General features: G+C 51.3%; 2 protein-coding genes across 21 annotated transcripts; both read right to left on the reverse strand.

Annotated features, from left to right (window-relative positions):
- Nucleotides 1–2554: 2554 nt before the first annotated feature.
- On the reverse strand, nt 2555–11220 carry ZNF34 (zinc finger protein 34). Of its 19 annotated transcripts, none has more exons than XM_019717147.3 (8): nt 11138–11171; nt 9714–9802; nt 8145–8269; nt 7478–7527; nt 7065–7150; nt 6697–6823; nt 6267–6386; nt 2555–4629 (listed from the first exon to the last, which is right to left on the reverse strand). In XM_019717147.3, the coding sequence occupies exons 5-8, from the start codon at nt 7095–7097 to the stop codon at nt 3269–3271; spliced, it is 1641 nt and encodes a 546-aa protein (XP_019572706.2). In that variant the 5' UTR covers nt 7098–7150; nt 7478–7527; nt 8145–8269; nt 9714–9802; nt 11138–11171; the 3' UTR covers nt 2555–3268. The 19 variants fall into 19 exon arrangements, with proteins under 19 accessions (XP_019572706.2, XP_074172707.1, XP_074172706.1 ...); XM_074316606.2 differs by having other exon boundaries at nt 7065–7307; XM_074316605.2 differs by lacking the exon at nt 11138–11171 and adding an exon at nt 10659–11125 and having other exon boundaries at nt 7065–7307.
- Nucleotides 11221–12481: 1261 nt separating this feature from the next.
- RPL8 (ribosomal protein L8) lies at nt 12482–14941 on the reverse strand. 2 transcript variants are annotated; one of them, XM_019717163.2, is made up of 6 exons: nt 14801–14941; nt 14426–14572; nt 14205–14346; nt 13705–13923; nt 12843–12958; nt 12482–12678 (listed from the first exon to the last, which is right to left on the reverse strand). In XM_019717163.2, exons 2-6 carry the CDS (start codon nt 14561–14563, stop codon nt 12520–12522), a joined length of 774 nt encoding a protein of 257 aa, XP_019572722.1. In that variant the 5' UTR covers nt 14564–14572; nt 14801–14941; the 3' UTR covers nt 12482–12519. The 2 variants fall into 2 exon arrangements, with proteins under 2 accessions (XP_019572722.1, XP_019572723.1); XM_019717164.2 differs by having other exon boundaries at nt 14694–14816.
- Between the last annotated feature and the right edge of the window lie 312 nt (nt 14942–15253).

Consider the following 15253-nt stretch of genomic DNA (forward strand, 5'->3'; position numbering starts at 1 on the left):
TCCACCACCCTTACCTGCCTCTCCAGCCCTCCCACCCAGGGCTTTATCGCTCCCTTGGGATGCCACTGGCTCCGGGACATGTTGGCTGAGGGATTGAAGAGACTGCAGAGTAGGGGTCCTTAACAACCAGTGGAAGACCACCTGGGCCATAAGCAGTGATGAGGCAAAGGCTGTAAAGGAGAGATGGTTCCCACTGAAGCCACCACAAAGCCATGAAGGTTTCCTGAGTGATCAGGCAAACGCAGCAGCAGGCAGTCATGCCTGTCTAATTGCAAGTGGAGGTTACAGTTTCAGTGTCCAGTGCAGGGAGGCTGTGTGGAGATCAGGCTGCATCCTGCAAAGCAGGACAATGGTGTTCCAGTGAGTCAGTGCTGGTGACATTACATATTGGATACAACGACTCTGGAAAGCATTTGCATATATACATCAATGTCCTTGAAAACTCACATGCTATTCCTAGGAATGTATCCTAAAGATATGATTCAAAAGACTAAAAAATCTGAAATTAGTCACTGTGGAATATGTCCACATGATAAGTTGTATAAATGAAATATGTCAATGAAATAGAAATTTTGCTACTATTGTAAAAGCAATCACGGGAGTCATGAAAGACAGGAGAGTAGGAAGCCTCAGGAACGCGCCCTCCACCTACACAACCACGGAGACACAGGAGTGGCCTGAAGTAGCTGTTTTGAAACTACTTGAGTCTGCCAGGAGAGATTGAACACGCAGCCAGGAGAGAGATTGAAGAGGGGGCAGTAAACTTCACCCAGTTCAGTGAACTTCCAGCGTTTAGCGTAACACCTACCATGCCCAGCCCCTAGCCCTGTGGCGTGCAACCGAGGGGACAATGGCCTGCATTCATGATGCAGCTTGCGGGAGCCAGGGAGGGTAATAAGGACCTTATCTTCCACATGTCAGGGTCATGGGCTTCGATGGTTGGTTGCCACTTTGGATCACTGGCACAAGGTTGCGGCCATTGTTTTAACTGCTGAAGCAGTTTCCTGGGGAAATTAAATAGAACATACTTGTTTCTTACCCTTTTGGGAGCAAGACATTTAAGGAAATCTTTTCCAAGTCACTGGATGACCTGACAGATAATGGAACAGAAACTTCAGGGACCACAGGCACTGAAGAATACACACTTTGCAAAAAAGTTGGGAAAAATGACACACAGATGGTGCCAGAACTCAACAAGCAAGATTCAGCTTTGATGGGTAGGAGGCTTAGTATTCTACAGTCACCATACAAAATACTCAAAATGTCCACTCAGCAACAACCGAATACAAACTACACAAAGAAACAGGAAAATACGTCCCATTCACAGGGTAAAAAAGGAATTTGACAGAAACCTTCCTTGAGGACTTCCAGACAATGGATTTATTCATCAAGGGTGTTAAAATCAACGGTCTTAAATATGTTCAATGATCTAAAGGAAACCATAGACAAAAACCTAAAGGAAAACAAGAAAATAATGTTATGAACAATGACAGTAAACAGACAGAACTTATAAAAATGAACCAAACAGAAATTCTGGAGCTGAAAAGTACAATAACTGAAATAAAAAACTCACTAGAGTTGTTCAACAATGGATCTGAGCAGGCAGAAGGGTCAATGAACTTGAAAATAAGCATGAAGAGAAATGAACATTTCCACATGCAAAATAATAAAGTTAGACCCGACCTTACACTACAGAAAAAAGTTAGCTCAAAATGGATTAAGTACTTAAACTAAGACGTAAAACTATAAAACTCTTGGAAGAAAACATGGGGGGAGACTTCAGATTCTCAGATTTAGCAATGATTCCTTGGGTATGATACCCAGAGCACAGGAACCAAAGAAAACATACATAAATTGAACTTTATAGAATTAAAAAACTTTTGTCCATCAAAGGACACTTATCAAGAGAATAAACAGATAACTCACAGAAAGAGAGAAAATATTTGGAAATCATACCTCTAATAAGGAATTACTATGCAAATATAAAGAACTCCTACACCTCAACCACAAAACACAAAAGAACCCGATTCCAAAATGGGCAAAGGACCTGAATAGAATTTCACCAGAGAAAATATATGATACGGATGGACAATAAGCACCTGAAAAGGTGCTCAGCATCGTTAGTCATCAGATAAATGCAAATCAAAACCACAATGTGATACCACCTCACACCCATTAGGACGGCTATTACCAAAATAAAAAATAACAAGTGTTAGCAAGGATGTCGAGAAGCTGGAGTCTTCATGCACTGCTAGTGGGGATGCAACAATGGAGCAGCTGCTGCAGAAAAGTTTGGCTGTTCCTCAGCAAGTTAACATAGAATTAATATATAATCCAGCAATTTCACTCCTAAGATTGTACCCAAAAGTATTGTGAGTAGGGATTCAAACAGATACTTGTACACCTGTGTTCACAGCACCTTATGCACAATAGTCACAAAATGAAAACACCCAAGTGACCATCAACAATGATGGATAAACACATGTGGTACCTCCAAACAATGGAGTATTACTCAGGCATGAAAAAGAATACTGTTCTGACACTGGAAACAATGTGGATGAACGTTGAGGACATTTATTATGTTGAGTGAGATAAGCCAGTCACAAACGGCAAATACTGTGCAACTGCACTTACTTGAGGTCCCTAGCATCGTCAGATTCATACAGACGGAAAGTACAATAGGGGTTGCCAGCGGTTGGGAGAGGGGAGGATGGGGATCGTCTGTTGGGGATAATAAACCCTTTATAGATGGTGGTGATGGTCACACAACATCGTGAATGTACTAATGCCACTCAATAGTACACTTCAAAATGGCTAAAATGGTGAACTTTATGTTAGGTGTACTTTACCACAATAAAAAAGGCATAGTGAGTGACCAAGAAAAGCACGAATGATATGCTTTGAAATTTACAAAATTTAGAATTATGCAAATGTGTGGAATTCTTTCCAGTGTGACTTCTCTGGTACTGAGGAAAAGTGAAGATGGAAATCCTGGGTGATGCAATAAGCATAACAGTGCTTTCCTGTTGAAGAGCTCTTCAGCAAGTCTGAAAGGAAACATACTGAATCGGCAGCAGTGAGCTCTCCTGTAAGTGGGAGGAGCTATCAGAGCCTCTCCTTTTTGTGCTCCTCTCTCAGTTCCTCTGAAATGATCATGCACTCCCTGCTCTTGGATTAAGAAAAGAGTGTTTTTATTAGACAGAAATGGCTTTCACCTGTGACCATGCTGCGTGGACCATACTTCACGGGTGGGGTGGGCCCTCCAACGTCATGTGCAGGTGCCTTCCCGGAGGTGCAGCCGCTGGTGCTGGAACACATTGGAGCTGTGCCGGAAGGCCTTGCCGCACTGGCCACATGCGTAGGGCTTCTCCCCTGTGTGGACCCGCTGATGCTGGGCGAGGTGAGCGCCCTGGCTAAAGGCCTTCTTGCAGTCACTGCATTTGTACGGCTTCTCTCCGTGGTGCGATCGCTGGTGCTGGATGAGTCTGGAGCTGTTGTGGAAGGCCTTGTCACACTCGCCACACACGTAGGGCTTCTCCCCCGTGTGGACCCGCCGGTGCTGGAGGAGGTGTGTGCTCTGGCTGAAGACTTTGCCGCAGTCATTGCATTCATAGGGCTTCTCGCCAGTGTGGCTTCTCTGATGTTCGACAAGTTTGGTTTTTTGGATGAAGGCTTTCTCACATTCGTTACATTTGTAGGGTTTCTCTCCAGTGTGAATCCTTTGGTGTTGGATAAGATTAGAACTTTGGGTAAAGCCTTTGCCACATTCCTTACACTCAAATGGCTTCTCTCCAGTGTGAGTGCGACGATGTCGGATAAGGATTGAGCTGTCACTGAAGGCCTTCCCGCACTCGTTGCATTTGTAGGGTTTCTCTCCTGTGTGGATTCTCTGGTGATAAATGAGGGATGAGTATGCGCTGAAGTGTTTCCCACACTCACCACACTTGTAGGGCTTCTCGCCAGTGTGGATCCGCTGGTGCTTCATGAGGTTGGGCCTCCGGTTGAATGTCTTCCCACACTCAGCACAGTGGTAGGGAATCTCACCCGAGTGCACCCTACGGTGGTTGATGAAGTCGCAGCTCTGGCTGAAGGCTTTCCCACACTCACTGCATTTGTAGGGCTTCTCCTCACTGTGAAGCCGCTGGTGCTTGATCAGGTTAGCACTGTACTTGAAAGCTTTCCCACAGTAACCACAATAATGCAGTTTTTTCCCAGCAAGAATTTTCTGATCTCTGATAACTAAATTGGCACTGACGATCTCCCCAGAATCATGAACTATATTTGTTTTTTTTGACCTGTGTACACGCTTATGGTTATTGAGATATGATCTCTGTTCAAAACTTTGCTCACATATATCACATTGGTGAGGTCTCTGATCAGAGATACGGCTTGACCCCAACCTGAGGCTTCCTCCAGACTCATGGCTGCTCTCCTTGGTGGTCATTGTGACTGGCCTGGGGCCCCTCTGCTCCGTGGGCTTGTCCAGGCTCTCCTCTGGCTCCCCGACATGCTTACAGTCTTCTCCTGGCTCTTGTGTGCAGAGATCAGCCCCGCTGAGTTGGTCCAGTTCTGCCCCATCCAACATCTCCCCTGAAGCCAACTCCATGTACTCAGTCCAGGCCCTGTAAGCTGAAACAACAAACAGAACATCTCAGGGTCACCTGTGCTGACTCTGGAAGGAAGGTATGAAGATGCTGCCAAACACCTGTGGAGTACCAAATGCATCACCTCCAAAGGCACAGTGCCATCAAAGATAAGAGCCTGGAGCTCTGAGGCTTAAAAACCTCACGCAGGGCCAGTCGTGTGGCAGTGCCAGCATTTAAATCCAGATCTGATCAACTCTCACATTCACTCCCTTTTTGCCTGTGTTCTGCCTCCAAAACCTGACTGAGTGGGACTTCAGGAAGCCTGTCCTCGTTACAAAGGGAAGGAAGATGGAGGCTTTGTAGCACCATAGAGACCAGAGAAAGAACGGGCCCCAAAAGTCATGCACAGCATCTGACAGACAGAGAAATTAAGGCAAAGCGAGTCTAAGGACACCAAAAAAATGCCCCAAATCCATGCTAGGTAAATGAGCTACCGCCGCAGGAGGGTAGAGGGCCAAGCTCCTGCCAGCTGTAGAGGGGGTGGAGCACAGAGGCCAGGTCCCTCAGCTCTCTCTAGCAGTCACACCCATTCCCAGGGCTCTTTCCAGGGGCACAAGAGGACAGCCAGGTGAGCCACCAGTACCTGCAACTCAAGATGCCACACAGAATGCTTCTGGGTGCCCTCAAGCCCCCACGCCGTCTTTCCTTGACTAGACACTCACACACCAACCCCACTGGCAGGAACACACCCACCGGAAATGTGTTCTGTGTGAGCCGAGAGAGAGACATGCACAACTCCAAGGTGGGGACAACTGAATGTCCTGCACACTCAGAACGGAAAACGATGAGTGGCACGTTCCTGACAATGGTGATGAAGCACAACGAGCACCACACAGTGTTCAAGGCCCACCTGGGTCCAGACAGACATGAGCCGGGGTCAGTGCTCAGCTGTAGGCACAGCGGGAAATGCCAGAGGAGGGCCCACGGGCTCCTGGGGACTAAACGTTTTGTATTTTTTTATGAGTTCACTGAGCTATATAAACTCAGGCTTTCTCCCATTTCTATAAGTATGCACACTCAAATAAATTTAGAAAAGAGAAGTTCAAGTCCTTTTAGCGAATAGTTCCTTCCTAGGACATGATCAAGACATACGCAGCAGTGTCCACGGCAACGAGACCAAAGAACACCTCCCCGATAGCACTTGTAGTGACAGCAGTGACCAGGCTTGTGTGTGCAGTAGAAATGCAGCTAGTGACAAGCGGTGGCACAGCATTGCAGACAGGGTCACATGTCACATGCAGCTGTAGGCCAGACAGGGACACTTGTGTGTCCGGGTGGTGACACGGACAGTGGTAACTTCCCGATGGGTCAACTTAGAAGAAGGGAGTACAGCGATTGGCCCCAACTGACCCCACCACAGTATATGAGCTCTCAGGGGCAGGGCTCCACGAGGGTCCCCGGTGCCCAACCCCCTCGTGCACACCCAAACGCCTTCCCTCTCCTTCTCCAACCCTGCCCCTTACACACCCGGGAGATGTAGCTCAGGAACCATGGCAGTAGAGGCCACGCCCAGGGCTGGCGTGCTGCCTCTTCCCCCAACCCCGAGTCATTAGCCACACACCTAGGACTCCAAGTAAAGTTTGCTCAGTGACTGAGTTAGGGAAGCCGCCCCTCACGCACCTGAGCCATCAAGTCTCAGTCGCCCTGTCTCCTCGGCATCCTGCATGTCCAGGACCCACGGCTCGCCCCCTCGTTCCAACTGTGTGATCACGCCAGGCTTGGGACCTGCAGGGCCAGCTCCTGGGAGGGAGATGGGGTCTGTGTTTGGTGCCAAGGACACGGGGCTGGAGGATTGCAGGGGGAGGCGGAAGCGCAGGTCCGGGGGTGACGGGAAGTTGGCACACTCTGGATATGAGAGTGGAGCACAGGGGGCTCTCTCCACCATGAGGTATGCAACTGCACTTGGGGAGGGGTCAGACTTGGGCCTGGGGAAAGAGCTCTGAGGACGGAAGGGCTGTCCTCTGCACCCAACAGGGCCCCAGCCCAGGCTCTGCCAAGCCCCCAGTGCCCAGGATTGTTCCTGGAGCTGCGTCCTGGTGAGAGGCCTTACCCAGAGACACCAGGTGCCCATAGGTCTCCAGCATCACATCCCTGTAGAGGCTCCGCTCAGCAGGGCCCAGACAGCCCCACTCCTCCCGGGAAAGGAGCACGGCCACGTCCTCGAAGGTCACCTCACCCTGGAAAGACAAGGGCTGCTGCACAACTGTGTGTGGCTCAGAGTGGCCCTGGGGACATGCCCAGAGTGGCCCAAGGATGGCCTGACTGGTTGGCCACTGAGCCAGCTACATCAGGAAACTGGGGGGCGGGGGGAGGTATCCCAAGGCCAACCCTTCCTGTTTTCGGTGCCCTGACCAGAGGCCCTGACAGTGTTTGCTGAGGCGGAGCAGGAGGAAAGCCCCGGGTGGGGGTGATGCTCACCTGGGGTGGGGCAGACAGGTGCCAAGCTGCCATCGAGTGGTTCCCTGGACGCCCCCGGTAGCAGGCAGGAACCAGTCACTCAGGTGCTGAGGGAGGAGACTTGGCTTCAGGGCCGGGCTCATCCCCATGGAGCACAGCTGGCCTCCCGGCAGACTTCCCACCCACACTGCATGGACCGTGCAGGACGCCCCAGGTCCCTGGCCTGCTAAGTTGTCTCATCCAGGAGGACAGAGGTCCTCATGCCTTTTACATGAGAGAATAAAGACAACATGTTAAGGATCGAAGAGGAAAAGTAAAAAAAAGTCAATAGAAGGCAGAGAGCAAAGACAAAGTATAGAAGGTAAAAACTACAAAACCAGTAGAAACAAATCCAATGGATGAGTCATGGCAAGAAATGAAAGCATTAAACTCACCTACTAGAAGCACGAAACTTGTATTAGACACATGAAATGCACCTACTAACCTGAAAAAAAAAAAAACACAGAAAGGCTGAGCACAAGACAAATCAAACACCAATCAAAATAAAGCACTACTAGCTATATGCCTTTTCTGCATCTTTAAAGCTCTTTATTGAAGTGTGACATTCACACAGGAGAGTCGACAAACCCTGACCGCACAGCTACAGTCCTGCTCCCCACACCTCCCTCGGTGGCCACCTTCCTGATGTCCACCCCACCAGTCCACTGTGCCCCCGGTGACCTTTGTCGCGGGAATTAAGCTGTCTGCACTCGGCGGGCCTCCTCCCCTCGCGGTGGTGCTTGTGAGCTCATATGCACTGCTGTGTGTGGCTTAGCCATAGTTACACCAATCAAAACAGAACTGAAAGCAAAAATCACTAATAGGAACCAAAGCACTGCATATTTAGAAAAGGAAAACTATCAAAAAGCTGTCATTACAAACGTGTGTACTGCCAACAGACCCTCAAAAGATAAAAAGCCAAAGCTAGCTAAAGGACCTTGAATGACAGATTTTAACATACTTCCGTCAGAAACCAGTGGGTCAATAGAGAATTTTATGTAAAGCATAGAGAATACACATCTTTCAAGATGTACATTGAATATTATACAAAACAACACATACCAGGCAACAAGGAAACTGTCCGCAAATTCCAAACGCTGATATCATTTATCAGAACAGTCTCTGACCATATTGTTGTTATACTGGAAACACATGATAAAAAGTACTCCCTCCGGGAAAAACAGAGACTAAGGTAGAAAGAGAAACAAAGGCTATGTAAGGAGAAATGTGTGTCCTTAACATGCTAATTTTAACACAAGAGATTTAAATAAATGGTCTAAACATTCAACAAGAATTCAGATATATAAAAGGAAATTAATTCAGGGCAAGATGAAAGAAAATAAAGAAAATGTGATTAAAAGAAACAAAATAATCTCAGCATTGGTTCTTTTGAATTAAAATACAAACATGTGGCAAGTCCAATGTGGGGGTGGGGCCGCAGAGAAGAGATGGAAACGGAAACACTTAAGAACTAAAGGGGGGCCGACCCGGTGGCTCAGGCGGTTGAAGCTCCGTGCTCCTAATGCCAAAAGCTGCTGGTCGGATTCCCACATGGGCCAGTGGGCTCTCAAACCACAAGGTTGCCAGTTCAATTCCTCAACTCCCGCAATGGGCTGCGCCCCCTGCAACTAACAACGGGCAACTGGACCTGGAGCTGAGCAGCGCCCTCTACAACTAGATTGAAAGATAATGACTTGGAGTTGATAGGCCTGGAAAAGCACACTGTTCCCCAATATTCCCCAATAAAATTTAGAAAATTAAAAATAAATAGGTGAATTAAAAAAAATTCTGTACATCACAAAATTAAATGACAAGCTGCAAAGTGAAAGAGGATGTTTGCAAACATACATAACAAGATAAATATACAGAATATATTTTAAAATACCAAAATTTAAGACCATTCAATTTAAAAAATTAACTCAAGATATAATCTCGTAAGTCACAAATACAGAAATCACACTGTCCAATAAACATCTGAAAATATTTTTTTTAACTTTTTAAAAAATTTCAGTGTATTTTTCCAGGACTCATCAGCTCCAAGTCAAGTAGTTGTTTCAATCTAGTTCTGGAGGAAAAAGCTCACAGTGGCCCATGTGGGGATCGAATCAGCAACCATGGTGTTAGGAGCATCGCTCTCTAACCAGTTAAGCTAACCGGCTGCCCATGAAAAGATTTTCAATGTAAGAATTAGGGACATGCAAATTAAAACAAGACTTCTTGCCCCATAGACTGGGGGAAATATAAAATGCTTCACAGTATCAAATGCTGAAGACATGAGGAATCATGGAGACCATCAGAGTTCTATAGGAGTGTACACCGGTACAGCCACTCTGGAAATACGTGTGATACCACCTGGTAGAGCTAAGACCCTGCAAACCCTTCAGTCAGGAAGCCTAATTCTACATAAGTGCCCTATAGAAACTCTTTCTAACCACACAAGGCGACACACTGAGTGCCACTGCATGTCTGTGCAGACAAAAGTAGAGGAACCTCACTATCCATCATCAGAGAACAGGCAAGGCCACAGTGGAAAGGAATGAACCACATCAGCGTGACACAGACAGGGCACAACGCTGTAAGGCTGAGTAAAACTGTAAAGTGTAGAATATCAATAGTATGATATATACTTACATTTTAAAATACAAAAACACCATTAGGTGTGTAGAGGTATAGGAAAATTTGCTGACAGCAAAGTAACAATCAACAGGGTGAAAAGGTACCTAAAGGATGGAAGAAAATATTTGCAAACCATACATCTGATAAGGGATTAAGATCAAAACTATATAAGCAGGGCCAGCCTGGTGGCTCAGGTGGTTAGAGCTCCGTGCTCCTAACTCCGAAGGCTGCCGGTTCGATTCCCACATGGGCCAGTGGGCTCTCAACCACAAGGTTGCCAGTTCAATTCCTTGAGTCCCGCAAGGGATGGTGGGCTGCACCCCCTGCAACTAGCAAGAAAAAAGTCCTGGAAGTACACACTGTTCCCCAGTAAAGTCCTGTTCCCCTTCCCCAATAAAATCTTTAAAAAAAAAAAAAAAAAACTATATAAGCAACTCACACAACTTAATTGCAAAAAAACCACATGACCCGACTTAAAAATGCACAAAGGGCCTGAATAGACAGTTCTCAAAAGACATCCAAATAGCCAGTAGGTACAAGAACAGGTGCTCAGCATCACTGATCATCAGGGAAATGCAAATCAAAATCAATGTGAACTACCCACACCTGTCAGAATGGCTATCATCAAAGAGACAAGAGATCAGTGCTGGCGGGGCTGTGGAGAAAAGGGGACCCTCTGCACTGTTGGTGGGAATGTAAATCGGTGCACCCACTACAGAAAGAAGTATGAGGTTCCTCAGAAAATTACACATAGAGCTACCTTCTTCCACTTCTGGGTATTTATCCGAAGAAATAGAAATCTGGAGCTGGAGGAGATGCCTGCACCCCCGTGTTCACTGCAGCATTAGGTAAGACCGGCAAGACACGGAAACCACCTCTGTCCATGGATAGGTGGATGGATGAAGAGAATGTGGCATACATATGCAGTGCATTATTCAGCCTAAAAAAAGGCAAGCCTACCGTTTGCAACAACACCGATGGACTTGGATGACACTATGCTCAGTGAAATAAGCCAGACACGGCAAGACAGATACCGCATGATGTCACGTATATGTGGAATATGAAATAGTCCAAATCATGGAAGTAGAGTCGATGGTCTGTAGCGGGGGCTGGGGGTTGCGGCGGCGTTGTGCGTGTGGATGGGCTGGTTACCCCGCGCCGGATGAGGGGGAGACGGGCAGGGAGCTGTCCCGGGCCTTCCGGGAGGCAGAAGCGGCCCGGGGGGACGACGTGGGAAGGGGTGTCAGGTGGGGGGACGCCGGGCCAGGGGACTGGGCCTGCCGGGGAAACCCGGGCGGGAGGTGTTGTCCACCGCGGGGCGCACCCCGACCCTGAGCATCCCGGCGGACCCTAGGGGATGAGTGCGCACCCGGTCCCCGGGAAGCCCCGCTACCCCCGCCCCGCCCCGCCCCGCCCCGCCCAGTTGGGCCCGCACTCACCTCAGCGTCGCAGAGCAGCGCCCAACCGACCACGCCCCGCCTGTCCCACCGGCCCCGCCAATCGAAGCCCAGCGGAAGTGACACAAGCCCCGCCCCCTCGCGTCCCGGCCGGTGGCGTCCTCCGGCTGCTCTGGGAAATGGGTTCCAGGTCTTGATGGTTGGTCTCCTCCAGGAACGGTAAATGCGGTGCCACAAATCGGGAACGCTGCGACCACGTGGAAGCATGGAACCGTGATCCCGAGGCTTCAGAACCCAGGCACGGGTGAGGCTTTGGTGACCAGTTTGGAAGACCAGTCTTTTTCAGAGAAACTACCTAGTGAGCTGCTGAAGGTCTTTCTTTCCCAGAACCACACTCTTCCCCAGAGTGAAGAGGGTGTCTACTGGTCAAAGAAGCCCTTCTGTGCCTGACCCACTGCCCCCAGCCCCCAGCCCCCGTAAATGGGGCCATGTCCACTCTAGACAGGGCCTCCTCCGGTGCCTGACTGCTTCTGCAAACCCTCCCTAATGTCCAGTGTCTTGGCCAAGACCGCAGGCCACTGTAGCCAGAAGCAAGCCGTAAAGCAATGGCACTTTATGGTCCAGGCACCAAGGCTAGTGCTTTCCTTCAGGAGACATTGCCTTCCTGTCTTCTCTACCCATGACCGAGGCCGTGGCCCTGCTGGGGTCACTGCCCAGGTGTTGTGGGTGGCCAAGGGCAGGTGAGGCCAAGAGAGACAAGACTGAGGGCTGGGGGCCAGGTTAATGACAGATGGGTATGGACTATGAGAGCAGGGACCCCCAGTAAGGCATCATCCATAAGAGACTCTGTAGCACACAGCTTCTTGTGTAATAGGTGACGAGGAGTGCTGCCATGCGTGGTCAGTGGCCTGCAACTCCTATCCTATTGGCTCCCAGGAAACCACTGCGGCAGGGACAGGTCTGAATGCGAACGCACCGATGGGCCTCCACTCCCATGTTGATACCTGCTCAGCATTGTCTGTGCCAGTTGTTAGCTTTGACAGAACTGTCGTCAACTTTGGTACAAGGTACCATGGGCTATGGCCAAACAGGAAGCCCATTCGTTGAGAACCCCCTGGACCTCTCCTCATACGACCGCTTCAGGTGCACCACCCACACCTCACCTAGATTTTCCCGGAACCCAGAACAAGTTAACGAATGCAGGTGTAGGGTGGGCTTCTCTGCTCTGTGTACCAGGTGGGGCTCCAGGGACTGATCACCCCCACCTCTTCACCAGAGCTTTCTCTGCTCACTGCTACACCTGCTCCATGTTCCTCCTCCCTATACCTGGAGCTCACCAGCAGTGCTCCCAGCAGGGCCCTTCCCAATGAAAACAGGCAAACAGCATAGTGGCAAAAGGAAAGACTTTATTGAGCCCCCCAGACCTAGTTCTCTTTCTCCTGCACAGTCTTAGTTCCCCGTAGACGCCCGGTCCGGCGGGCAGCGATGAGACCCACTTTGCGGCCAGCAGGGGCATCTCTGCGGATGGTAGAGGGTTTGCCGATGTGCTGGTGGTTGCCACCTCCAAACGGATGCTCCACAGGCTATAGGCAGAGGGAGGTGTTTTAAGTGTTGGGGCAGCCGGTGCCTACACACCTTACCCAGAGGCTCACACCACAGACCTCCCACCACATTCCAGGAAGGGACCCGCCCATCCAGCCTGTCCCTGTACCCTGAACACCCCACTGCCCATTTCAAGGCTACTCACGTTCATGGCCACACCACGCACACGGGGCCAACAATTCCTCTTTGCCTTGTACTTGTGGTAGGCTCGGCCGGCCTTCAGGATGGGCTTGTCAATGCGGCCACCTCCGGCCACCACACCTGTCAGGGAGATCGGGCATTATGCCCTCCCCAGCGCACAGGTCTCGCCTTCAGCGAGACCCAACATCCCCTCCTGGTTCCTTGTCAGCACCCCACCCCAAACCAACCACTTCTGGATATAGCATCGTACGGTTCCCAAAAGCCTGAGTCAACTGACAGCGAGTTTCTCCAGGTTCCGAGAGGCAGTAAGGCCAGGCCTCTGCCCATGTCATCTGGAATGCCCATCTCGACCCTGGGTTCTCCATGGAAGCCCTTACCCCTTCACATCTGACACTGGGCAGGTCCCTCAACCCTGAACCTCAACCGGAAGGCTGACCCAACCTGCCACATCTCAGCCTGTTTGGCTTATTCTGTGAAAACACTCTCGACAGCCTGCCCTAGGCAGGACTGGGTTTGTCACGGGACCTGAAGGTGTTGTTGCCTAACATCCGTGAACAAACCTGGATCCAAATCCTTGTTAATACACTTATTGGATCGTTTTAAAGGAGATCACAGCTCTTTCAAAAGGCTGTCAACAAGGGGAGGTAGGAGCAAGGGCCACACAGGTGCAGGTCATGCCAGAGTGCGGATGGGTCCTGGCCGCTAAGCCCGTCTCCGTCCATCCCTGACCAGCAGTGATGCAGGTGTTACTGAACCCACTTCCCAGTTATAACTCCAAAGCAGTGCACATGCTCAAGCTTTAGTGGAGCAGGCCCTTAGGTTCCAGGGCCCAGGTGACCCACAGCCCACTGTTGCCTGCCACTCACCGACCACAGCTCTGTTGGCAGAGGAAATGACCTTCTTGGAGCCGGAGGGCAGCTTCACTCGGGTCTTTTTGGTCTCAGGGTTGTGGGAGATGACGGTGGCATAGTTGCCGGAGGCTCGGGCCAGCTTGCCCCGGTCACCAGGCTTCTCCTCCAAACAGCACACGATGGTGCCCTCAGGCATGGTACCCACCGGGAGCACATTACCAATATTCAACTGAGCTGCAAGAGGAAGCAGTAGGGGTCATTCAGAACAGCAAGATGTTGTCTGAACGCCTGCTGGACAAAGGTGACGCAAATCCCCTTTGCACAGCACCCCACTCAGGGTCCTGCCTCCTCCTACAGCTCTCCAGGACCCCCCTCGTAGGTTCGGCCCAGCAGGACTCACGCAGTGAGGCCTCTTCCTGGATGCCTCCTCGGCTCGACCTAGGATGTGAGTGAGCCTCCTGGTGCAGCCCCGTCCCCTCCCCAGCCCGACCTCCCATCCCAGGAGCGCGGCTTACCCTTCTTGCCACAGTACACGAACTGGCCGGTGTGGATGCCTTCGGCGGCTATGAACAGCTCGGTCCGCTTCTTAAACCGGTATGGATCGCGGAAGACAACCTTGGCGAGGGGCGCGCCGCGACCTGGGTCATGGATGATATCCTGCGGGCCGAAGCGGCGTGAGCGTGGGGACCTGGTGGGACACCCCGCGCCCGTTCCCGCCCCGGCCGGCGCCCCGCACCTTCACGATGCCCTTGATGTACCCGTGCCGCTCGGCGAAATCCACGGCGCGCAGACGCGCGGCGCCCTTGCGGTGCTTCACGTGCGCGCGGAACACGGAGCCGGCACCCTTCCTCTGCCCACGGATCACGCGGCCCATGGCGGCTATCTGGGGGCAGCTCACAGTCAGCACCCGCGCGGCCCAGGAACACCCGCCACCCGGCTTCAGGGCCCCCTTTCCCCAGGCTCCTCCCTCCAGTCCCCGGACCCTCTGCGCTCCCATCCCCGACCGTGCATCCTCGTGTCCTCTCAGGAGCCCGCCTAGGTCGTTGGCGAGCATCAAGGCGCCGGATGCCGCCGGATGGCACCCAGGCCTCAGCGCCCCAACATGGCTCACCTGCTGCCTAGTGCGGCCGAAAGAGGAGACGAAACGCTCGCGAGCTGCCTTATCTTCCGGGGCCGGGCTGAAAGTCACTTGACCTTCCGGGTAGGTGCCCCGACCGCGAGCGTAGTGTACGCCGGGACTTGTAGTCCTCCATCGCCGCCGGAGCCTCCGCGCAGGCGCACTGGCGAGGCTGGGCCCGCGGTGCCCAGGAAGTCTGCAGGTATGGCCCGCCCGCTGCTCTCCCGCCACGTGTTCGTCGTGTGGGCGGGGCCGGGGAGGAGGGTGGAGGGGTGCCACACCCTCACTGAGGTCTCCCGGAGGGCAGGAGTCGCCCACTGAGCAGCTGAGGAGTCACCCAGGGATTGAGTGATTTGTTCAGGCTCATGCTACCCCCAACAGAGTGACACTGAGTTAGGCACAATGCTTGGGCACGTGGACTGTGGGGTCCCCGAGATGGTCCCATAA

The sequence above is a fragment of the Rhinolophus sinicus genome, chromosome 6 (assembly GCF_057876585.1).
Source record: "Rhinolophus sinicus isolate RSI-liver-muscle chromosome 6, RSI-T2T, whole genome shotgun sequence".
NCBI classification, from domain to species: Eukaryota; Metazoa; Chordata; class Mammalia; order Chiroptera; family Rhinolophidae; genus Rhinolophus; species Rhinolophus sinicus.

Excerpts from the sequence above, each read along its gene's own strand:
- ZNF34 (XM_074316609.2), bottom strand. The coding sequence starts at position 7,097 with ATGGCAGCTTGGCACCTGTCTGCCCCACCCCAG. Across the intron at positions 6,824-7,064 it reads ACCTGTCTGCCCCACCCCAG|GGTGAGGTGACCTTCGAGGA; the intron begins GTGAGCATCACC and ends TTGTCTTTCCAG. Across the intron at positions 6,387-6,696 it reads TGGGCACCTGGTGTCTCTGG|GAGCTGGCCCTGCAGGTCCC; the intron begins GTAAGGCCTCTC and ends TCTCCCTCCCAG.
- RPL8 (XM_019717163.2), bottom strand. The coding sequence starts at position 14,563 with ATGGGCCGCGTGATCCGTGGGCAGAGGAAGGGTGCCGGCTCCGTGTTC. Across the intron at positions 12,959-13,704 it reads TGCCAACAGAGCTGTGGTCG|GTGTGGTGGCCGGAGGTGGC; the intron begins GTGAGTGGCAGG and ends TCTCCCTGACAG. Across the intron at positions 12,679-12,842 it reads TGCGTGGTGTGGCCATGAAC|CCTGTGGAGCATCCGTTTGG; the intron begins GTGAGTAGCCTT and ends CTCTGCCTATAG.